This window comes from Aquila chrysaetos, chromosome 3, assembly GCF_900496995.4.
Source record: "Aquila chrysaetos chrysaetos chromosome 3, bAquChr1.4, whole genome shotgun sequence".
NCBI lineage: Eukaryota > Metazoa > Chordata > Aves > Accipitriformes > Accipitridae > Aquila > Aquila chrysaetos.
In genome coordinates, this window is record NC_044006.1 from 39,584,757 (window position 1) to 39,604,468 (window position 19,712).

At 39.6% G+C, this 19,712-nt stretch overlaps 1 protein-coding gene across 1 annotated transcript; it reads left to right on the forward strand.

Moving 5' to 3' along the window:
• The first annotated feature begins 1,302 nt into the window (after positions 1-1,302).
• Positions 1,303-19,407, forward strand: DAZL (deleted in azoospermia like). The gene is made up of 11 exons (XM_030009724.1): positions 1,303-1,349; positions 6,247-6,381; positions 6,658-6,749; positions 8,129-8,180; positions 11,714-11,780; positions 12,115-12,248; positions 13,657-13,734; positions 15,217-15,267; positions 17,681-17,785; positions 18,501-18,599; positions 19,354-19,407. Exons 1-11 carry the CDS (start codon positions 1,344-1,346, stop codon positions 19,405-19,407), a joined length of 873 nt encoding a protein of 290 aa, XP_029865584.1. The 5' UTR covers positions 1,303-1,343.
• Positions 19,408-19,712: the final 305 nt, after the last annotated feature.

Here is a 19,712-nt window from a genome sequence, read left to right on the forward strand (position 1 = left end):
TAAAAACTGAAAAGATCTGATACAGTATTGTAGACCATCTCTTTTATTTAAGTAAACAGGCATTAGCTGCATGAAAGCCCACACATACACTTACCTTTAGATAACACAGCAACCCCATAAGCTTTAACAAAATCCCTTCTATAGTTAACATAAATACATCTTTTGTGATCAGGGCTTTGCTATTGCTATTACCTAAACCAACTCTAGATCCAGGTATGTCTAGTGCAGTAGTTTACTTTTTATTATTAGTATCAGCATCTGAAAAATGTGAACACTTGGTACATTGTTAAAAAAAAGACCTATGCATTAGAAGAAATAAAATCTCATAGGAAAAAATAGCTTACTTGTTATATACACTTCAGTTTATCAGTTTAGCTTTGTACTTCCATTTTTCATCCTAAACGAGTATCATTCTTAGGCCTTTGCCATTAAAAAAAACACCAACGCACATAAAAAAAACTTAATAAACTAGACCAGTCAGAGGCTGGGTTTATTTTGGTGAGACATCTGTAAGTTTTCCCTCTCCCTGAAACTTTCTAAAATCAATGTCTGTTCTAAACATTTGATACCAGTCGCAAACAACTATTTAAAACCAATTTCCAAAACCCAGCAGAAGCATCTTATTACTGTAGGACCAGAAGGGCTCCCAGAGAGGTTTCCTTCTAGAAAGGTCTTGAGCAACTGATGAACAGACAGTGGGCTGGTTTTCAGTACAGGCAGTAAGAGATGTGATGGAAACAGCTTGCTCTAGAACAGCTATGTAACACTGGTTCATGAAAACATTGATGAAAAAGCTTCAGCTTTTGTCTCCAAGGAAGCGAAAGCCTCTTCAACAATACACCACTCTCAAACCTCAACAAACCAAGTAAGTGCTAGTTCTTGTAAAAATGTCAAGAGCATGCTGCTACCACACGCGCTCAACAACAAGGCCACAAATAATAATCCCACCTAATCTCCTAACAAAGAGAAAAACCACGGTACCCTTCACCCTTTGTCTACAGACACTCTCCTAAAACACACACAACACAAGAGCTGACCCGTGAAAGGCGGGAGGGGGCGAGCCCCCAGAGAGCCCCTCAGACCGCGCCGGTGCCGGCTGTGAGACGGCGGCGAGGGCGGGTGTGGCCTTTCCCCGCCCCTTCCCACTTGGGGCTACTTAAGGAGTAGAGCGGTAACCAACGGGAGCTGCCTTTCTCTACCTGTCAAAAAAAAAAAAAAAGGAAAACAAGGAAAAAAAAAAAAAGGACTGTCCGGTGTTTGTTTTCTCAGAAAAGTTCGTATTGTTTTTGTTTTAAAGGCCTCGTTTATTTTTAAGTGTGTGGGCGCATCCTCAGCTTCGGTGAATGATGGTGAGTGGAGGAGGAGGGACGAAAGGGGAGCCATGGTCGTCGGCACGGTGGGAGGTGGGCTGAACGGGGTGCGTTTGAACGCTGAGCTGTGGGGCGGCTTTTTGCTGGGGGCTGCAGTGGCTTGCTCGGGACCTCCCGCGGGGAGCGGAGGTGAGACCCGAGCATTAACTTTTTTTGCTTGTTCTTAGGGAGAGGGACGGGGATGCCGCGGTGGCGTCGCTTTGTAACGCAGTGAGGAGTGCGCAGCTGCCTGGGCTAAACCTGAGAGTTACTATCATTTTTAATATCTTGAAGGTTTTAAAGTCTCAAGAGGAGGTGAGGGATTGAGGTCAGGGAGGGAGTACTGGAAGTAAAAGGCCTGGGGCTTGTGTGGGGGAAAGTGCCAGGGCTCGGAGCCGTCGGCGCCACGGTCTGGTGAGGACTTCGCGACAGGAGGCGCTTCACACCATGAGCGGCCATTTTGTGGCGGCCCCGCCGCATGGCGCTGTCCCGTAGCGGCGGGCTCTTTCTGCTCTGTGCGTGGCCTGACCGGGCGCTCCTCCGCCTGCCGCGGCAGGCCGGGGCCACGCAGGCTCCGTCCCCAGCTTGCATACCCAGCCTCGCTTGCCGTTAGGGTCAGGCAGGAACCCTCGTCGCGGGTGTCGGGGGCTTTCAAACAAGCTTCCATTGTCCTCAGAGGGGCGCCTCCCCTTTTGCCCTCCCCTCGCCCCAAATCACCCGAGGAGCCCGAAACCCCCTTCCCCCGCGCCTCTCGCCTGGTAACGAGGCCCTTAGGCAGGCGAGGTGCGAAGCCCGCAGGACGTGAGGCGGCTGCCAGGCGGCGGCATGAGCGGAGCGGCGGCCCCGCCGGCTCCATAACGCGCTCGCCTGAGCTTCCCCGTTCGGGTTTGGGTTTTTGTTTTGGGTGGGTTTTTGTTTTGTTTTTTTTTTTTTTTTTACCTGCCAGAAAAAACGGGCTTCGCGTAGTGCGGGGTGGACTCCATGTAGGAGTTACTGCCTGAACTCGCATGTTGCTCCTTCGACACGCAAGTTGCTGTTTCTTATTCAGGCGTTTTTTATTTGAAAAACTGAGTTTGCGACTGTAACCCAGACGCTTCGACAGAAGTAGGGTATTTTCTAAAAAAGTTAAGCCTTGTAAGTCACAGCTGTTAACGTGCGAGAGTATTGCAGTACTTGACTGATAGCTCCACCTGCTGCCTAGTGGAAAGACGACATCGTTCTCCCTGTACCCGGAGCCATGTTCTTTCTTTAGGTAGTGTGCTGTCATGGTAACCGATTCCTGTGCACAGAAAGTCTGCACAGCAGGACGTATATCAGGAGTTTTAATTGGTTAAATTAAAAAAGAAAATGTTTAATACTTATTTTAAACAAAGCATGTGTGAGGTCAGGGAAAGACGGGGAGAAGCCTAAGAAATCGGGGACATGTACTTCTGTGGCCGAAAGAAGAGTGAAGGTTTTCTCCCCTAGATGTGCATAAGACTGAGTGATGTTTGTAACTCACTTGAGTAGCTAGGTATTTCCACCACATGGCCCTAACAGTAGTCGTTTCCCACTTTTTTTTTTTTTTTTGCCAAAAGTCTAACTAGGCTCATGACTACTGTAATCAAAATGTTAGTCTAGTTTCTTGTAATCAGCTTAAACTTGATGCTTTCTGGAATAATGCAGAGAGTAAGCTGATTAAATTTACATTGTGATGAGAGAAAGGAAAAAAACCTTGTTAATTTCAGTAAGCTGAAAAACTTTGAATAAGCCCTGAGTTTCCTGAAATCTGATTTCAAAGATACTACATGAGATGGATAGACAAATCAACCCAATTTAGGGTATTTTTGAAGGGTTGGGTCACTTCAGCTGATGCTATAGTTTCAGGGTAGCCAATTTGTCAACTTCAGGATTTTCCAGATATTGAAAACTTTAGGTGGCTTAGCCTTTGGACACTGATTCAGCATCAGTGTGAGTTCTTTGCCCTGCCCATACCCTGTGTGAAAGTATAGTTGCTTACTTAATGCTACATTAGGTAGTAAAATAACAATTACACATTGCACTGGTAAAAAACTTGGGTTTAGATAGGGCAATACCTTGTTTGAATTGGCAAAAGTTTTTCCTTTGTAGTACTGAAGACTTGAAAAGTAACTTTGAAAGGAGATTTAGTTTCCTGTCTTCGTACTGTAAGACACCACTGTGCATTTTTCAAAACCGGCTCCTCTTCAAGTTTTAAAATACATGTATTAACAGATCTTAACGTTTATTTTTGATGTTGACCGATTTGTCAGAATGCCTAAGTAGCCTGTTTACTCTTTTAGATATTTAATGTGTAAAAGCACTAAGTGTATTTTCATTGAAAATTGTGTTCAGCATCGTTAGTGTGAGAAATGAATTTCTGCACTTCCATGGCAGCCAAGGCCATCTGTGACTTGTGTACCAGCAGTATCTGTATGCCTACCCGCTTTCTTGTGCTGGTTCTGGCATTTGTTGGGTGCCTCTGCTGTGAGCTGTTTCCTGTTCTAGGTTGCCAGAGAGTTTGCACAGCAAAGTGAATACTTCTCTTTTAGCCTTGTTCGCTGAAACAGATCCAGAAAGAAAGAAGTAGAAGCCAACAGTTAGGTCAGCTTAAGGTTGCTGTGGAGTTGCAGTCTCAGATTTCAGTTCAAATGCCCTTTAGGTGGGGGTGCAGCCAAGGAAGTGGTTTCCTCCTCACCTCTTGCTTTATTTTTATCCTTGTGTTCTTATGCTAACACAAGTGTTTATGTAACTGCGGAATGAGCTTGGATCAGAAGCGGATGTGTCTGAAAAGTACTACAAAATTTTTCTCCTGTGAAATGTAGGATTGATTTCCTTGCACTGTGATGTAAAGAGCTGTTGTGGTATAATAGGAGGGAGGGAGGAGAATGACCCTTTTTCTGTTTACAGCAGAAATGTTCTAATAAACAGTCTTTATTACCGTGGAACAGTGGAAGTTGCAGTCTTCACCTTCAATGGAGGCTGGAGGGAGTTTTGGAGGATGAAGGGAGAGGATTCACTTGTAACTTCTGTTGATAATTTGCAGTAGGAAGCATAGTCAGTGAGTAAATTGAGCGTAGGCAACAGTATTTGGTGTGATAGAACCAGATTCTAAGGTATAGCTTCATGAAATGGTTTTGAACTGAATTGATGTCTTAGTGCTTCTCAGAAGAAACAGCTAAGCTGCCTCTATCTCCATTTCCTCTTCTGCATCCACTGAGTCTGAGGTGGATCTGGTGCTTGTCTGATAACTTAGTGAGCTGACTGAATTCTCAGCAATAGCAGAATACTAATTGGGTGAAAACAGCTTGCTTTATGTTAACCTTACTGCCAAATTTTGTTGAGCCAGCATAATTTGAACTGATGAATGTTAGAACTTGAACCAGGGAAAGAGATGGGGCAAACTCTCTGGCTTTTAGTAATGGTGTGTTGTTAATTTGGTTCAGTCACACTGAAATCGTGTGAAGGGCTGAATTGTAGTTATAGCTTTGTTTAATTGCTGGGCAGATCATGTGCCACATGTTTAGTTTGGTTCTCGTAATTTTCTCATTCCCTCACTGGGTGTCAAGTTTGAATAAGTACTTGTCACTCACAGTTGCAGTTTAAATGTGCATTAAACATGAAAGTTGTTACACTGAAAAATTGGGTGCTACCTATTGCAAATCATTAGGTTTCAAAAAGCCAGAAAACTGACTAAATCAAAGTTTGGAATATCTGAAGTAGGGATAATGCCACACCAGTTGAATTGTAAGGAAAAGCTTATTAATGTTTCAAAGTGGATTATTATAGAGGGGTGAGTAACACTGAACTGTTCAGAGTAATTTATGTTCTTACCCGCCAGGCAAAGCATGGCACATAGCTAGAATCATTCATTCAGGAGAGCACAAGGCAAGAGGGGCTAGAGTTTGTGGTGCCTATGGTGCTTATGTTGTATTTTAGTTCTTGTAAATACCTTTGTAAAACACACTTCAAACCTTATGCAGAGTATGGAACACATCTTTGCTAGCATCAGTAACAAGAAATGGAATTGCATGTGGTCTGTTCATCTGAACAAGATCCTGAATTACTGTTTAGGGAGCATTGTATCTTCCTGTGCACTGAATGAATCTCTAACTCCTAGGTTGTGACAAAATGCTTTAGGACCGAAAGGGTGGATCTGAAGCCTAGGCGTGCAAAGCACATGATGACTGTAGTTGCTCTATTAATGTTAACGTTCTCTGCAGTTCTTCTGTATATGCAATGCATGCTTAAGATCCTGCTTTGGTGCAGACAACTCAGAAACAAATTTTAGTCATTTGCATTCCTGTTGTAGTTAAATTGACAATCTTTTTTTCTGAGAAAATGAGTAGTGTGACTATTCCATCAAGGTCTGATTTCCCTTCTTGGAGCAACTTGTAGTATAACCCTGTTACCTGTGCTCTAAGGCAGTTTGTAAGGTTACTCACATCTCAGGTATTTAAAGCTTTTGACCAGGAAGATGATGGAAATTTGTTCTGTTGAATAATCGATTTACAGTAAATTGTATCTTTAAAGAATTTAATTTCTTGTTTACATCTGAAAGGAATTTGATGAAGTTCTGAAATTAATTACATTGGTGTTCTCACTGTGTGTCTGGTAGTAGCAACACTGGTCATGAAGCTTCATGTAGTCAGAGAGGGCTACTTACAGTAGCCTAGGTTAGGTCTAGATTTAAATTTTTAAAGCTGCTTAGAATAATTACTTGAACTTTTTTTCCAATGAATGGTCTATTTGCACAAAGTACTTCCTTGAAGTAATGGGAAAGGTGCTATTGAAATTCATTGTCCCATGCTATATCTATAGGAAGATGCAGGCATTCTAGTATCTTAAAGTGTACTGTAATAATTTGACTGAAATATGTATTTTTGTTTAAATTTTTCAGTCTGCAAATGTGGAGGCCCAGTGTGCAGGTGTCTCGGAGGATAATACCCGTGTGTCAACAACCAGTCAAGGATATGTTTTACCAGAGGGAAAAATCATGCCAAACACAGTCTTTGTCGGCGGAATTGATATAAGGGTATTTATATACTTCTAATTGTTTAAGATAGATATGGGGCACTTCAGTGGGAAGGATATGGGAATTTAACTCCTGGGGGTTGGTTTTTGGTTTTTTCCATGTGTGTCTTTACCAATCTTAAGGTATTGCAGTGTCATGAGAGAATTTTGGAACAGGTGAGTAACTTGAATTCTTATGGTGGTAGAAGATGGGTTTAAAAAAATGGTGCTGGCTGCTTTAAATCAGTTCTAAACAGTTGAATGTGCTGGAAGAAGTTTAAGACTTTGTTTCTTTTAGATGAGCGAAGCAGAAATTCGGAGTTTCTTTGAACGATATGGTACTGTGAAAGAGGTGAAAATAATCACTGACAGAACTGGTGTTTCCAAAGGGTGAGTAGAACATGAATAGTTGTTTTAAGTTGCTGCTTATGTGGATGTAATTCTGTCATAGATGGTATGAGCAGCTACTTGGCAACACAATTGACATGCTTAAGCCTTAACGCTAGCTGAGGTTTTCTGTTGTGGGGAATTAACGCTGAAACCTGTAAATCTAGAATGCCCCTAAGTCTTTATAATCTTACAAAGAATAGCCTGATTTTTTTTTCGGACTTCAGTCTATCTGTTAAGGGAAAAGAGGGTTATTGTCACTTAACCAGTGGAAACAAAGCTTGAAACTTTTGTGATGCTTATGCAGAGTTCTTTCATATGACTCTTCTGATGGCTAGACTAGTTAACAACAGTCTGGAGAGAGTTCAGGATGGTTAAGAGAAGGGGTAGATGGTTTATTCGGGACAATGGGACTGCACTCTTCTGACAGTTGGGTAAATTACAGAGAAAACAACCAAACTTGCTTGGGTGGAGAGTGAAACTAAATAAGTGAACAAAATTGATGCAAGGGAGATTCCCATTGAATGTATAGAAAAAATCTGAATTGTCTCTGGTGAAACACTTAAATAAGGATGTGTAGGACCTTACTTAGCCTGTTGAGTTCTGGGGAAGCTCTCCCAGTTTTGAAGTTATCCCTGCTTTGAGAAGGAGGCATCATGCTCTGGAGGTTCCTTCCAGCCCAATTTTTTCTAAGATTCTGTGAGCAGATCCTAAAAAGGTCATGGGGTTTTTTAGGCATATGTAGTAGTGCATGAGCTGGAAATCTGTTTTATTTCCTCATATCACTTGCTAGTCTTCATGGTGAATTCTGATGTGCCAGTGTATATTCTGAGTATTGATAATGAATTGGTGTACTCCATTGATTGACACAACTGTTCCTATAATGCTCTGAAATTGTCTTCATTTTATAGATTAGATAAACTAGGGGGGCAGTGAAATAAATTGAAACATCTTCAAGGATCACTTCCCTCACTGGTATTGCTGTTCCTGTAATGCCTGCTTTCATCTAAACCTCTGAAGTAAATGTAAAATTTGATAATAATTCAGATCTTAATAATCAAAGGGGTTTTTTTTTGCTTTCTGAGTTAGTAATATCAACAATAATGCTTATTTTGAGTAGCTGAAATGGAAGAATAGCCCTTACATCTACTTTGTATTATTCTAGAATCTGGCATTCAATTCCTTTCATCTGGCCCAGTAGTATATGCTGCTAGTTAGCAGTAAATACATTTTCATGCTGAACTATAAACTAATGTTGTACTTGATACTTTTGGCATGCAGTATAATGTACCTGACATATATGCTGTTAACTGGTCTTGTTCAAAATAATTGAGCTAACAAATCAAAATCTGGTTATTGAATAACCTGTTTTTTCTTTTCAGGTATGGATTTGTATCTTTCTTGGACAACGTGGATGTTCAAAAAATAGTAGAAGTAAGCTATTTGTCTAAATTAACTGAAGAAGTTGGTGTATGAAGGCTGGAGACATGTTCAGGGGAAACCAAGTCATGTACCTTGTGGAGTAAATTAGGACAAGGAAAGTCTAGGGCTGCCCAAAAAGTAAACTTGATAAAATCTCTACTGGTGGTAGAATCTTTGTATATTTATGTAAGTAAGAAACAAAATTAGTTTTAACCTTGGTGTGCTTGAACATCTCATGTCATTGTATTTCTGGTTGTTCTTATTCATTTATGTGCTTGAAAGCCTCATGTGTGTTTTATGGCTGCTTGCTTTCTGTATTGGATGATTATAATAGAACACTTGTGCTTATGGCAGTTACATAGACCTGTCAGCATTATTATCGGGAATAACAGTAGCATAGAAAACAGCATTAGTTTTTTTTCTTAAGGTGTCAGCAGTTGAAGTATGTGTTTCTGTCTTGCAGTATTTGTGTGTTTGGATGTTACCTGGAGAGCAAGTATTTTTTTAAGCCTCCTTGGCTATAAGATGCAACTGTTCACATGTCATATGGTTTTCCTGTAGTTTACACAGGAGATAAAAGGGTAGAACTGTTACAGCTCTTCTGCTCTTAGAGTTCAGCATCAGAGAAGTTTTAAATGTCAATGTGTACAACCAGATCTGTTATTTGGTTCTGATAGACTTCAGCAGGTCACAAACTACTGACAAAGCTTTTTGTTTTCCCTCTTTCTCCCAAAACTGAGTGCAATAACTGAAAATAACATGTATTGAAATATTCCCCTCTCTGAAGTCTTTGCCTCAGAAAACTCTCATGTCTTTGGAGGATGAACAATCTCTCAGTTGGTTCTGAAGCTCTTGGATAGGGAGGTAGATCTGAAAGACAAATCCAGATAAATGTGCCAGGCACAAATTTAGTCTTCTGTGATATTTTCAGGTGCATTAACTGGCTGTCCAGCTCATTTACAGGGAAGAGAACATGTTTGAACAAAGTGGAGAGCAGTGAAACTGCAGCAGGAGATTCTTGATTCTCACCAAAAGACTAAAAGACTTCAAAAGCTTGCTATTCTTTAACTGTCATGGTATGCTGAGAAAAATACTGCTGTATTAAGCAGCAGACTTTTATCTGAGAATACATTTTCTTTTTTTCTTTACCATGGTTTACATTTATTGTACTAGATCAGTGTGGAATGCTTGCTCTGAGGCAGCAATTTCTGTAAAGACCTATTGAATAGCATTGTCATCTGAGCCCTGTACATTGCTGACTTTCTGTGTGCATTTCTTCAAAACTAAAAGCCCTCAGTGTATCTCTTAATACAGTACTCATTGATGTGACTTTGTATACCAGAGGTCTTGGAACACAGAGATATATGGCAGACTTCCTTTTTAGTGCAAATTTCAGGTGTACAGGCAGTACAAATTACTGCCTTATCAGGAATAAGCATGTCCATGTAGAAGTCAACTTAAGAAGCTGTTGGCTTCTGGAGGGGATGGAAAAAGGGAAAGAATGAATGTCTGCACTTTAGAGCTCAAGTCATAAGCTGAGATCACCTCACTAAACCATTTCAGACATTACCTGGACTGAGTGATCACAATGTTTTATGTAAATGAACAAAATAGAGCCTCTCCATGGTTAGAATCACTGTAGGTGCCTGTGTTTATCTGCCTAGATCTGTAGCTTTGTGCAACCTGAAAGTACCTTTCTTCTGATTTAGGTCTGTTTCCATTTGTAACTGCACTTCGGTCCAGAGTGAAACTGCTTGCAGTTAAGAACAGAAAGCTACCTTCTGCTTTGAGGGAGGCCTCTCTTCCAGGAGTACTCATTGCTCAGTGGAAAAGGTGGTAGCATGGTTCTGGGCACAACAGGATTGCAGGATCAATTAAAAAAAACCCCAAACCAACAACCTGTCAAACTGGTTAGGGTATTTAACCTTTTTTTTCCACCCACATCGTACTTTATTTTTATCAGTATGAGAAGATGATCAAATAAGACTTTAATATGACTATTTTGCTTATTTTTACAATCAACAATAAAGTTGCTGTTGTCTTTTGAAAGCACTTTCTTAGCAGAAATGGGAGAAAAAGCTTAGCGAGATGTCTGTTAAAATTGCAAACTGCATATTTTCTTCTGAAGCAGGCAAGTCCTTAGTGTTTAGTGTTGCATGAGACAGAGAATCTAGATAAACTATGTATCTGCGTCTAATACTGATCTTAATACTTGGTACTAAATTCGTGTTAATTGGGGTAAACCAAAAATCTTTCACTTCTGATGTGTAAAGCATTTGTAAACCTCAGTGTAGCCCTCTGAACTGCAACAAGAGTACCTATTTCAGGTAGCGTCATGTGTGCTATGCACATCTTCATAGGTAGGTGAACATGTTTCTTGTTGCCATCTTGGCAGAGAGTGTGAGATCAGACCCAAAGGTGAATTCTTGTGGAGAAGTTCCCGAGTACCTGAATAAACATTAATCTGCTTAAATCCAAGTATGAAAGCAACTTTATATACTCCAGACTTAAACTGTAGTCTTGTAGAGAACAAAATCTTACAGGCCCTCTTCTACAGTCAGTCCAAATAGACCTTGAAGTTTAAGGATGTTGTGGTGCCATTTCAGCCTACATCCTTCTTGTTTTCAAGCTAAGTAGTTTCACTGAAGAACAAAAAATTTGGCTTCTGCAGGGAGGGACGGTGGGTGCTTGACATTCTTCCTGTGCTTTTTGTTATGGCCCCAGATACTGTGCTGGCAAAGCAGTAATCAATCATTGAAAGTGTGATATCCTGCCTTCTGTGTGAACTAGCATTTGGGCAGAAAGAGACGTTCTGTGTCTTGGGCATTTGCTGACTACTGAGTAGTGCTTCCAGTCCTGTTCTGTAAGTCTTTCAGATGCTTGTATTCCTGGGTTTGGGTATTTGAGGAACATGTGAAACATTTCAGTTTTACTCTTTCTTGATTAGTCTGTGCACTGTGTAGATGCTTTGGCCAACAAAGTTGTGAAATACCAGCATGTTTGTTGAATGTTCTGAAGGAACATGTGAAAATTTCTCTAGAGAGAATACAGTAACATGCAGGTAGTGCTTAGATAGCCTTCCATTTCCTTTAATATTAGGTGGACAGTTTCTAACATATTATGCGAAGCCTGTTAGGAAGTTTGTGGGAAGGAAGGTAAGTGGTGATGTAAATAGGGTTTCAAGGGAACCTAGACTATGGTCACTTAATACATTAATATCCTTACTGAGGCAAGAATAGTTCGAATCTGTGTGTATAAAACCAGAAGGCTGGCAGTCACGAATATGTAGTTGCAAAATACTACTAGTGCATGTTGCTGTTAAGGCAAGCGATACGTAATAGGTTTGAAGAGTCTGAGTAGGCAGATGGGTGTGCTGAGAGCACTGATGGAAATTAAAGGTAAAAGGCATAAGGTGTTGAGGTGGAAGAAGAGAATGGAGGCTGTTGAGTTGTTATGCAAGTTGATGATACTGTGGTGTAGAAGCAGAGTACAGCCTCTTTAAAATCAAACAAGCCACCCAGCTTACAGATTAACCTGTCTTTCAGTCACAAATCAACTTCCATGGCAAAAAGCTGAAGCTGGGGCCAGCGATTAGAAAGCAACAAAACTTGTGTAAGTATATATAAACAAATTTTTTCATACTACAAGTATATGTTACAAAGTTGTTTTCTTAATTATACATTAACATCCTTGCAAATCCCTTTTATCTGATGTAATATACATATTACAATTAAACTTCAGTTCTGAATTTTATGACCTCAGTACTTGTGTGATGTACAGTTTTTTGATAATAAAACTGAGGTTGGTAGCACAATACAATACAGTTAAAAGTGAGTTAAAATTAAGAGTCAAAATACTTAAGTTTTTTTGCAGCTCGAATTCAGATTACAAATGAAATACATGTGAAAATGTCTTAATACTTGATTTTTCTTTGCTTTAAAACAAGGTTCTTATGTGCATGCCAGACCATTAGTCTTCAATCCTCCTGCACCACAGTTCCATAGTGTATGGAGTAATCAAAATGCAGAGACGTATGTGCAGCCTCCAGCTGTAATGAGCCCAGTAACACAGTATGTTCAGGTAAGGCTGTTCATGCCACTGGTTTTTGAATCATAATGAAATACTTTTGAAGGTGCAAGCACGTACAAGTTCAGGAATATGTATTGAGATTCCAGTCGTATCTCACCCGCTTGTTTTCATATTATCTTCCCCAATAAGAAGGACCTAACTTCAAACCATTTTAAAAGAATGCCAACAACCTTGAAATATTTATTCAGTGATGTGATCTCTTTATAAAACAAAAGACAGGGAGATGCTTTTTATTTTGAGAATGAGAAACCTGTTGAAGGTGGAGCTAAGATTTAATTATATAACCGTTCTTAAGTGATCTTTTTACCTGTCAGAGATGCACTTCACAAATCAAATGCATCCGGATATTTAAGGTACTGTTGCCCTGCCTCAGAGTAAACTACAAAATTTAAAATAAAATTTTTCTTAAACAAGTATGGAACCAGAAGTTGGCTGTGGTACTTCCCCACCCCCATGCCCCCAGCTGAACAAATTCTTGTTTTGAAACTGCTGTTGTGTCTTTGTAAGAACACTGTTACAGCATCTGCTGTTAACAGCTGTGACCAGTACAGTGTGCCTACAGGACATTACTTCATTGATACTTCAGATAAGTGTTCTTATTGAAGTGTAGGCAGAGTACTTACTGCCTTATGAGTCCTGTACTGTGAATAGAAGGCTTTCCAGATTATGGTCTCTTCCTGTATTAACCCTGTATGATATGGCAGTACAACAGGCCAATATTAATTGCAAACTGATTCTGTTTTGTGCATTTTCTAAGCAAATGAAGATGAGCAAACTGCAGTGACTCGCAGAAATAATTTTTTCTAAGGCAGAGAGCTTGATAGTAGTACTCTTGCTAATTCTCTGTTTATTGGGAGAGTGAAATTGTGTAGGAGGAGCTAATTCTCTTAAATGTTGGAAGGTGCCTTTAACTATTCCCTGAAGAAGCTGAGAAGGTTCCAGGTTAACATTGTGTCAAAATACTTGCAGTGAAGAAATGCTGGGAAGTTGTCTGAATTGTAATACTTAGCTTGCCTTTGGCTCCAAGAAACTGATCTTCAAGCTGTAGTCCATTATTTCATGGTAGTTGGTCTGTTTCAGGTCTGCTTTAGAAAGTTTATGGAAGAGTTGTACTTCTGAAATGACTTAAAAGATCAGCTACGAGCAGATGCGGGATTTTTAGATATGTAATACACTTTAGAATCCCACTTTCTAGAGATTTTTTTAGTGCCCGAAGTGCTGGAGCCCTATGGGAAATCTGTAAGGGTATTAAATAATGAAGCTAGTCTGAAACAGGAATTGAAGTAACAATGTGACTACATACTTATAAAAATGTGCTTCTGGCTTTATAAAAACCTTTGCAAATATCATATTTTATCTTGCTTCAGACTTGCATTTTAAAAAATAGCTTTATTTGCAGACATATCCATACAGTTCACCAGCTTTATTGATACAGCAGCAAGTTCCTGTAGGATATCAGCCAGCCTACAACTATCAGGTATGTAATTCTTTAGTATCAGCAGAAAGGCTGTTTGATACCTGACAACAGTGTTCATTCCATGCAAGTTTTAACTGGAGTCTGATCTTTCTGTGTTTCTTTCTGTGAATTCTATTTCCCTTCAGCTCCTGCTTCACAGAAATCAAAAGGAAAAATAAAATTAGTGATATTTGTATTCTAATGCAATGAAAACCGTTGAGTAACTTAGCAAACTCTCTTTTTTAGTTTATTTTTTTCTTACACATGCAATGATAAAACAACTTCCAAATTAGCAAAAAGTACATGGATCATTAGTACTTTTTCTCATGGGAAGGAGCTTTGCATTTGTACATGCTATAGTGCGGGTAATTGATGTTAGTTACTTAAAACAGAATCACTGAGTCTTACCAGACTATATAAATGTGGGATGTATATGGAGAGGGGATGTGCTTTTGAGCTCTAAAAATGTCTGGAAAGTCACTGGTGTGGCTTAACCCCAGCCACCAACTAAGCACCATGCAGCTACTTGCTCAGCCGCCCTCCCCCCCCCCCCCCCCCCCCCCCGGGATGGGAAGGAGAATTGAGAGCAAGTAAAACTCATGGGTTGAGATAAGAACAGTTTAATAATTGAAATAAAAAATAAAATATAATAATAGTAATGAAAGGAAGATAACAAAAAGACAGTGAAGTATAACCCAAGAAAGACAAGTGATGCACAATGCAATTGCTCTCCACTTGCTGACCGATGCCCACTTCCCAAGCAGTGATCTGCCCTCCTGGCCAAGTCCCTTCAGTTTATATACTAGGCATGATATCACATGGTATGGAGTACCCCATTGGCCAGTTTGGGTCAGCTGTCCTGGCTGTGTCCCCTCCCAACTTCTTGTGCCCCTCCAGTCTTCCTGCTGCCTGGGCATCAGAAGCTGAAAAATCCCTGACTGGGTCTAAACACTACTTAGCAATAACTCAAAACATCAGTGTGTTTATCAACATTATTCTTATGCTAAATCCAAAACATAACACTATACCAGCTACTAGGAGGAAAACTAAGTCTATCCCAGCTGAAACCAGGACAGGCACTTAGCTGATAGTGATTTTTTAACTCATAAGTGAAATGTGTGGGTAAGTCCTGTTACTGAAACTAAAATAGAAGTGGTTTAGTAACTGGAAGTAACTAGAGGTTTGAGATGCTTTCAGTGTGGCTGCTGTGATTCCCCTATTTTCCTAATCTTTAGAAACGTCATTTTTAAATTTTTTTTTTTTTTAAACTTGGAATGAGAAGAGGAAGGAGGTAGTTGAATTTGTGGTAAGGATGGCCTTGTGCTAAACTGTACATGAGGTACATGTGAAAAAGCTTTCTTGCAGGACAGAAGGCTGTAAACTACTGTTCAACAAAAAATCCAGACATGAAATGTTACAAATGGTGGCTATTAAAGAGTAGTAACTTGCCAGTGTTGGAAATGAATGAATAAAAGCTGGTTCTTGTTCAATTCTTGTTTTAAGGTTCAACCACAATGGCTTGCTGGGGAGCAAAGAAATTATGTTATGCCTCCGGTAAGTCTACCGAGTTAAACTTCTGGAACTTTGTCTTCTCAGTTAACACACTGTTTTGACAGCTTGATACTTGGGCGGGGGGGGGGGGGCAGGGGGAAACAAACTCTTGTTTGTTCACTGGATCTGTATGTAATCTGGTCTATACAAATACATAGCTGCTGACAGAGTAGGTAATTGTGTAGGATTTCCTACTGACATAGTGCTTTTTTAGGAGCTGCCTGGCAGAACAGAACTAGCTGTTTTATGGTGTTACTCTATACTTGCAGAATTCTGGAATTCAGCATGAACAGAATTGGTTTTCCATGAAAAGTTGAAGGAAAATTAAGTGGTGACCTAATGCACAATCCTGACTTACAAGATCTGTATAGTATTACTGCTTATTGTTTGAAAATTTTTTTTAACATTTTAAAAGCCTGAAAATATTCTGCTTTGCAAATACTGATATTTTTTGGCTCCCTTCAACAGCTTCTTAAAATGATTTGTCAGACTGCTACAGACTGTAGATGATGCTGATGGCTTCTAAAGAAATTACTTGCTTTCTGTGACTTTACGCATGACATCCACAAGAGAGGAAAAAATACTGTGTATTTCTTTAACAGTGTTGGAACTTAAACTTGCATCTTAGGCATTTTTGTGTTCTTTGGGTATAATTTTGTATTTGAGTACAGTTTCTGTTAGGTGTTTAAAAGCTGTAATACTTAATTTTCTTCTGAACAGTATTCTTTCAAGCTAATTCCCAGCAGATGTCAGTAGAATGTGTGGAAGGTAAATGGGGAAAAATGAAGAAAATGGAAATTTGTGCATATATATTGCTGCCTGAATGCATCTGACAGTTCTGTCTCTGATCATATTAGAATACTTTATTCCCATTCATTTCCAGTCATGTGTACTAAGCTTTGCTTTCAGCTTCTCAGCAGAGAAGCAGCCTTTTGCTTTTCATGGAAAGTCTGCACTTCTGTTAGTGAGAATTATCTTTGCTTTAATAGGGGCAGAAACAGACTCGAAGAGTTCAGAAGTCACTGAAATACTGATTACCCTGTTGGCTTGAAATAACTTTTGTTGATTAACATCCATGAACATGACACAGCCGCAGTATATTAAAGGGTAGCAAGCTGAAGAGTTTTTAGAGGAGGTGTGCGTGGTGGTTTTCATTAGACATTTTAAGCTTGATTATATGAGCAGACAGCTTTTGTAGAACTATATCAGTTAAGCAACTTCAAGTATCATTCTTTACACAGACTCAAAAGAGGACAGGCACATAAGGAGATAGGAAACTTCATCCTTCAGTCTACTGCTTTATACCTACCAATTTGTTTGGATAATCACAATTTCCATTCATAAATGGAATGCCCCAGTTGTGATGAGGTCAGGTATGATACCCCTTCTGGTGGTTAAGGATGATGCTCAGAATGGAATAGTCTGCTAACACTGTAGGCTTCCATATCTCTCAATATCATCAGTTTGAAATTACAGTTTTGGTGTTGAAGGGCTTTTGGGAGTGTCAGATGGTACACCTTGTGGTTGCTGTGTATAATCACAAATAACATCCTTAACAATGATGCTGCAAGAAACTGAAAACTACTGTCAAATCTGACTACTTTGAGGAGAAAAAAAACCAACAAACCAAACCAAAAAAAACCCAAAAAACCCCACTCAAATAAAACAAAAAAACCCCTGTTTTGCCCTGAAAAGAGAATGCTCAACCCTGCCCTTGACATCCTGGTAAAATTGGCTGTAAAAGCTGCCAGTCCTCTCTGGAAGCATCTGGAAGGATGTTTCCATGAAGAATAATGGCTTTATCAGCCTCTTGGCTGTTGTAATTAAACTCTGCACTGGGTTGCCAATTGCAACACTGCACTGTAAGCGGAGGGAAGCAGGGAGAGTTCTAAAAAAGCTGTAAAATGGCTTGTGCTTTCTAGACCTTTTTACATCTTGAAAAAAATGTAGTTATATTATCATGAAGGAAACTTCAAACAACAAAGGAACTGTATAGAGAAAAGCAACTTCTTGGAAGGGAAGTGGTAATAGATGTTTTGCTTTCCCTTCTTTCATTTGATTTTAGTGCTTAATCTCTTGAAATTACCTGCTGGTTGTCTCATTCTCAATGAATGCTGTCATTGCTCAATATGCTTGATGGCAAAACCCATACATGGAGGAAGTAGATTGAGGACCTAACTCAAGAATGATTACAGTGGGGACAAAGACATGTGTTAGAATATATCCTTTTTAGAGGGAAGTAGAACTGTCTTAATAAAAGATCTCAGGATACAGTATTTCCCCCACTCATGAAACTTTATCAGAAGTGTGAAGATAAAGTTGGCATAGCTTATGGATAGGTGAGGACCAATGACAACACAGCTGTGCATGTTTTCCCAGTGTTACTGAAACACCGCAATATTAAAAAACTATACAGGTTTATACTTCAGTAAGTTATCACTGCACTGAGGATCCAGAATTTATACAGACAGAATGTGCTGTTCCAGAGCCCACACAATCGTCTACTAACAGTCCGCAAAAGGTAAGTGCTTTCTCAAAACCTTTAATTGCATGCAAGAGTTCTGTGGCTTGGTGAAGAGCACCTCTGACCACTATCCTAGAAATTAAGGTTATAGTTGCCACTTTAGCCAGTTGCTCAATCCACTGTATCTGATTTGTGTACAACTTCAGAAGCCTTACATGTTCCCTTGAAACTAGTAGTGCTTCTGAGGGCCATACAGAATGTGTGTTCTACTTCATTAAGTACAATAATGTTTTTAAGTGACAAGGCTTTACTTAAATCTGCTGAGAATTACAGGGGAAATTGCAGGTACTAAAAAAGCAGGTTGGGTAGCACTGCCTGCTATCTTAGAGATTTATTTTAAGCTTCAAACGTCTGAAGCAGTAATGTTTTACTCCCTTCTTCACTGTTTTTGGTGGAAGGTGACCCCAGTTTGGCCAACAGTTGGCTCTGAATTAAATTTTCTAAAGGAGACTTCATTTTTCAGCTGTCAGCCTGTTCCACAACTGAGCTGGCGTGTCACTGGTTGGAACAGTTATCTTGTAACATCTAAGGGTGATAATGACTTACCAAAATTAAAAGATTGGGGGGGGGGGGGGGGGGAGAGCTCAGGAAACATAAGGCAGTTGAGAAGAATTCTGAATGCAAAGTAAACTGTGTGACATCCACATTGCTAGTAGTGGGCTAACTAAGAAAATCAGTATTGTTAATAGACGCACCTTTAACTGTATTTCAGAAGTCTGTGGACAGGAGCATACAAACAGTAGTATCCTGTCTGTTTAATCCTGAGAACCGTTTGAGGAATACCTTTGTATCACAAGAAGACTACTTTAAGGTATGTAGTGAAAGCAAAATTAAACCCCTAAAACAGAGCTGACCTTCAATTTGTTCGCCTACAGGATACCATAAGGATGAAGCGATTCATATGTGGAATGCCGCTTGAGTTTTTTTCTTGTACGTGCTCTGAGATGTATAGGTTTGGTTTTCAGTTGCTTAATGCTGGAAACAAGTGCTGAAATTGGAGTCAGTGGATTTAATCGAAACTGCATAAAAATTGCTGAACAGTCAGCTCATGGACACTTAAAGCATAAGGCTGGCTAATCATTTCTCAATGACAAATTGAAAGGGCAGTGGGTTACTCCCTAGTTTGGATAGAGGATGGTGGGTTTGAACCTTGATAGTCTTTACACCAGTTAAGTACCCACTGTGGATGGTGGCTCTTTATACTTTGCATAAAATGTTTATGCTTTAACCAATAAACTGTAGTCCAGGTTGGCAGCTGGTCGTCATATTTTTGCTGTATGTGTTCAGTCTTTGTAGAATTGCAGTTTCTGATGAAATTCCAAGTGGTTTTTAATTTCTATTGTTTGTTAATGTTATATTTGAGACTTGATTTACTTTTTTTAAACTGAAACGTGAACTAGGCACATGCACTCTGAAGCAGAAATACAGAAGCTGTAGTTACCAGTTTTGGAGGGGGGTGACTAGAGTACAGAATGTCTTGAGATCCATTTCATGAAACTGCAGTTGCTTTATTCTGATTGTTATCTAGAAAATTTTTTCCTGTTTTTTCTCCTATCCCATTCCAGGAGAGGAAGGCACATCACTTCAGAAAAGGAAGAGCAGTACTCAAAAGTGTTTGATCAACAAAGTATCTAAATTCATCAACCTGATGTTACTGCAGTTCAGTTTAGCAATATATGCAGTATAACCTTTTTCAAAAAGTTGCTTGAAGTTGAAGTTTGTGTTCCTGTTCTGTTTCAATACAGTTGTTTTTGCTTGAGTAGTTTGAAGTTGTAAGAGTTGACAAACTTCCAGGTTTTATTAATTGTTTGCATGCTTCCCCAATGGAATGTTAAAGAGTTCATATGGGAAAACCACTCTTGGTTTGTTTGGTGCATGTGGATTTTCTTCTGAGCTTTAAGGTACAGTTTGCATGTTATGCTTT

What these genes read in the sequence shown, in the direction of transcription:
- DAZL (XM_030009724.1), top strand. An exon ending in AGAACTGGTGTTTCCAAAGG is followed by an intron (nt 6,750 to 8,128) that starts GTGAGTAGAACA and finishes TTTTCTTTTCAG; the next exon opens with GTATGGATTTGTATCTTTCT. An exon ending in GAAATTATGTTATGCCTCCG is followed by an intron (nt 15,268 to 17,680) that starts GTAAGTCTACCG and finishes AAAACTATACAG; the next exon opens with GTTTATACTTCAGTAAGTTA.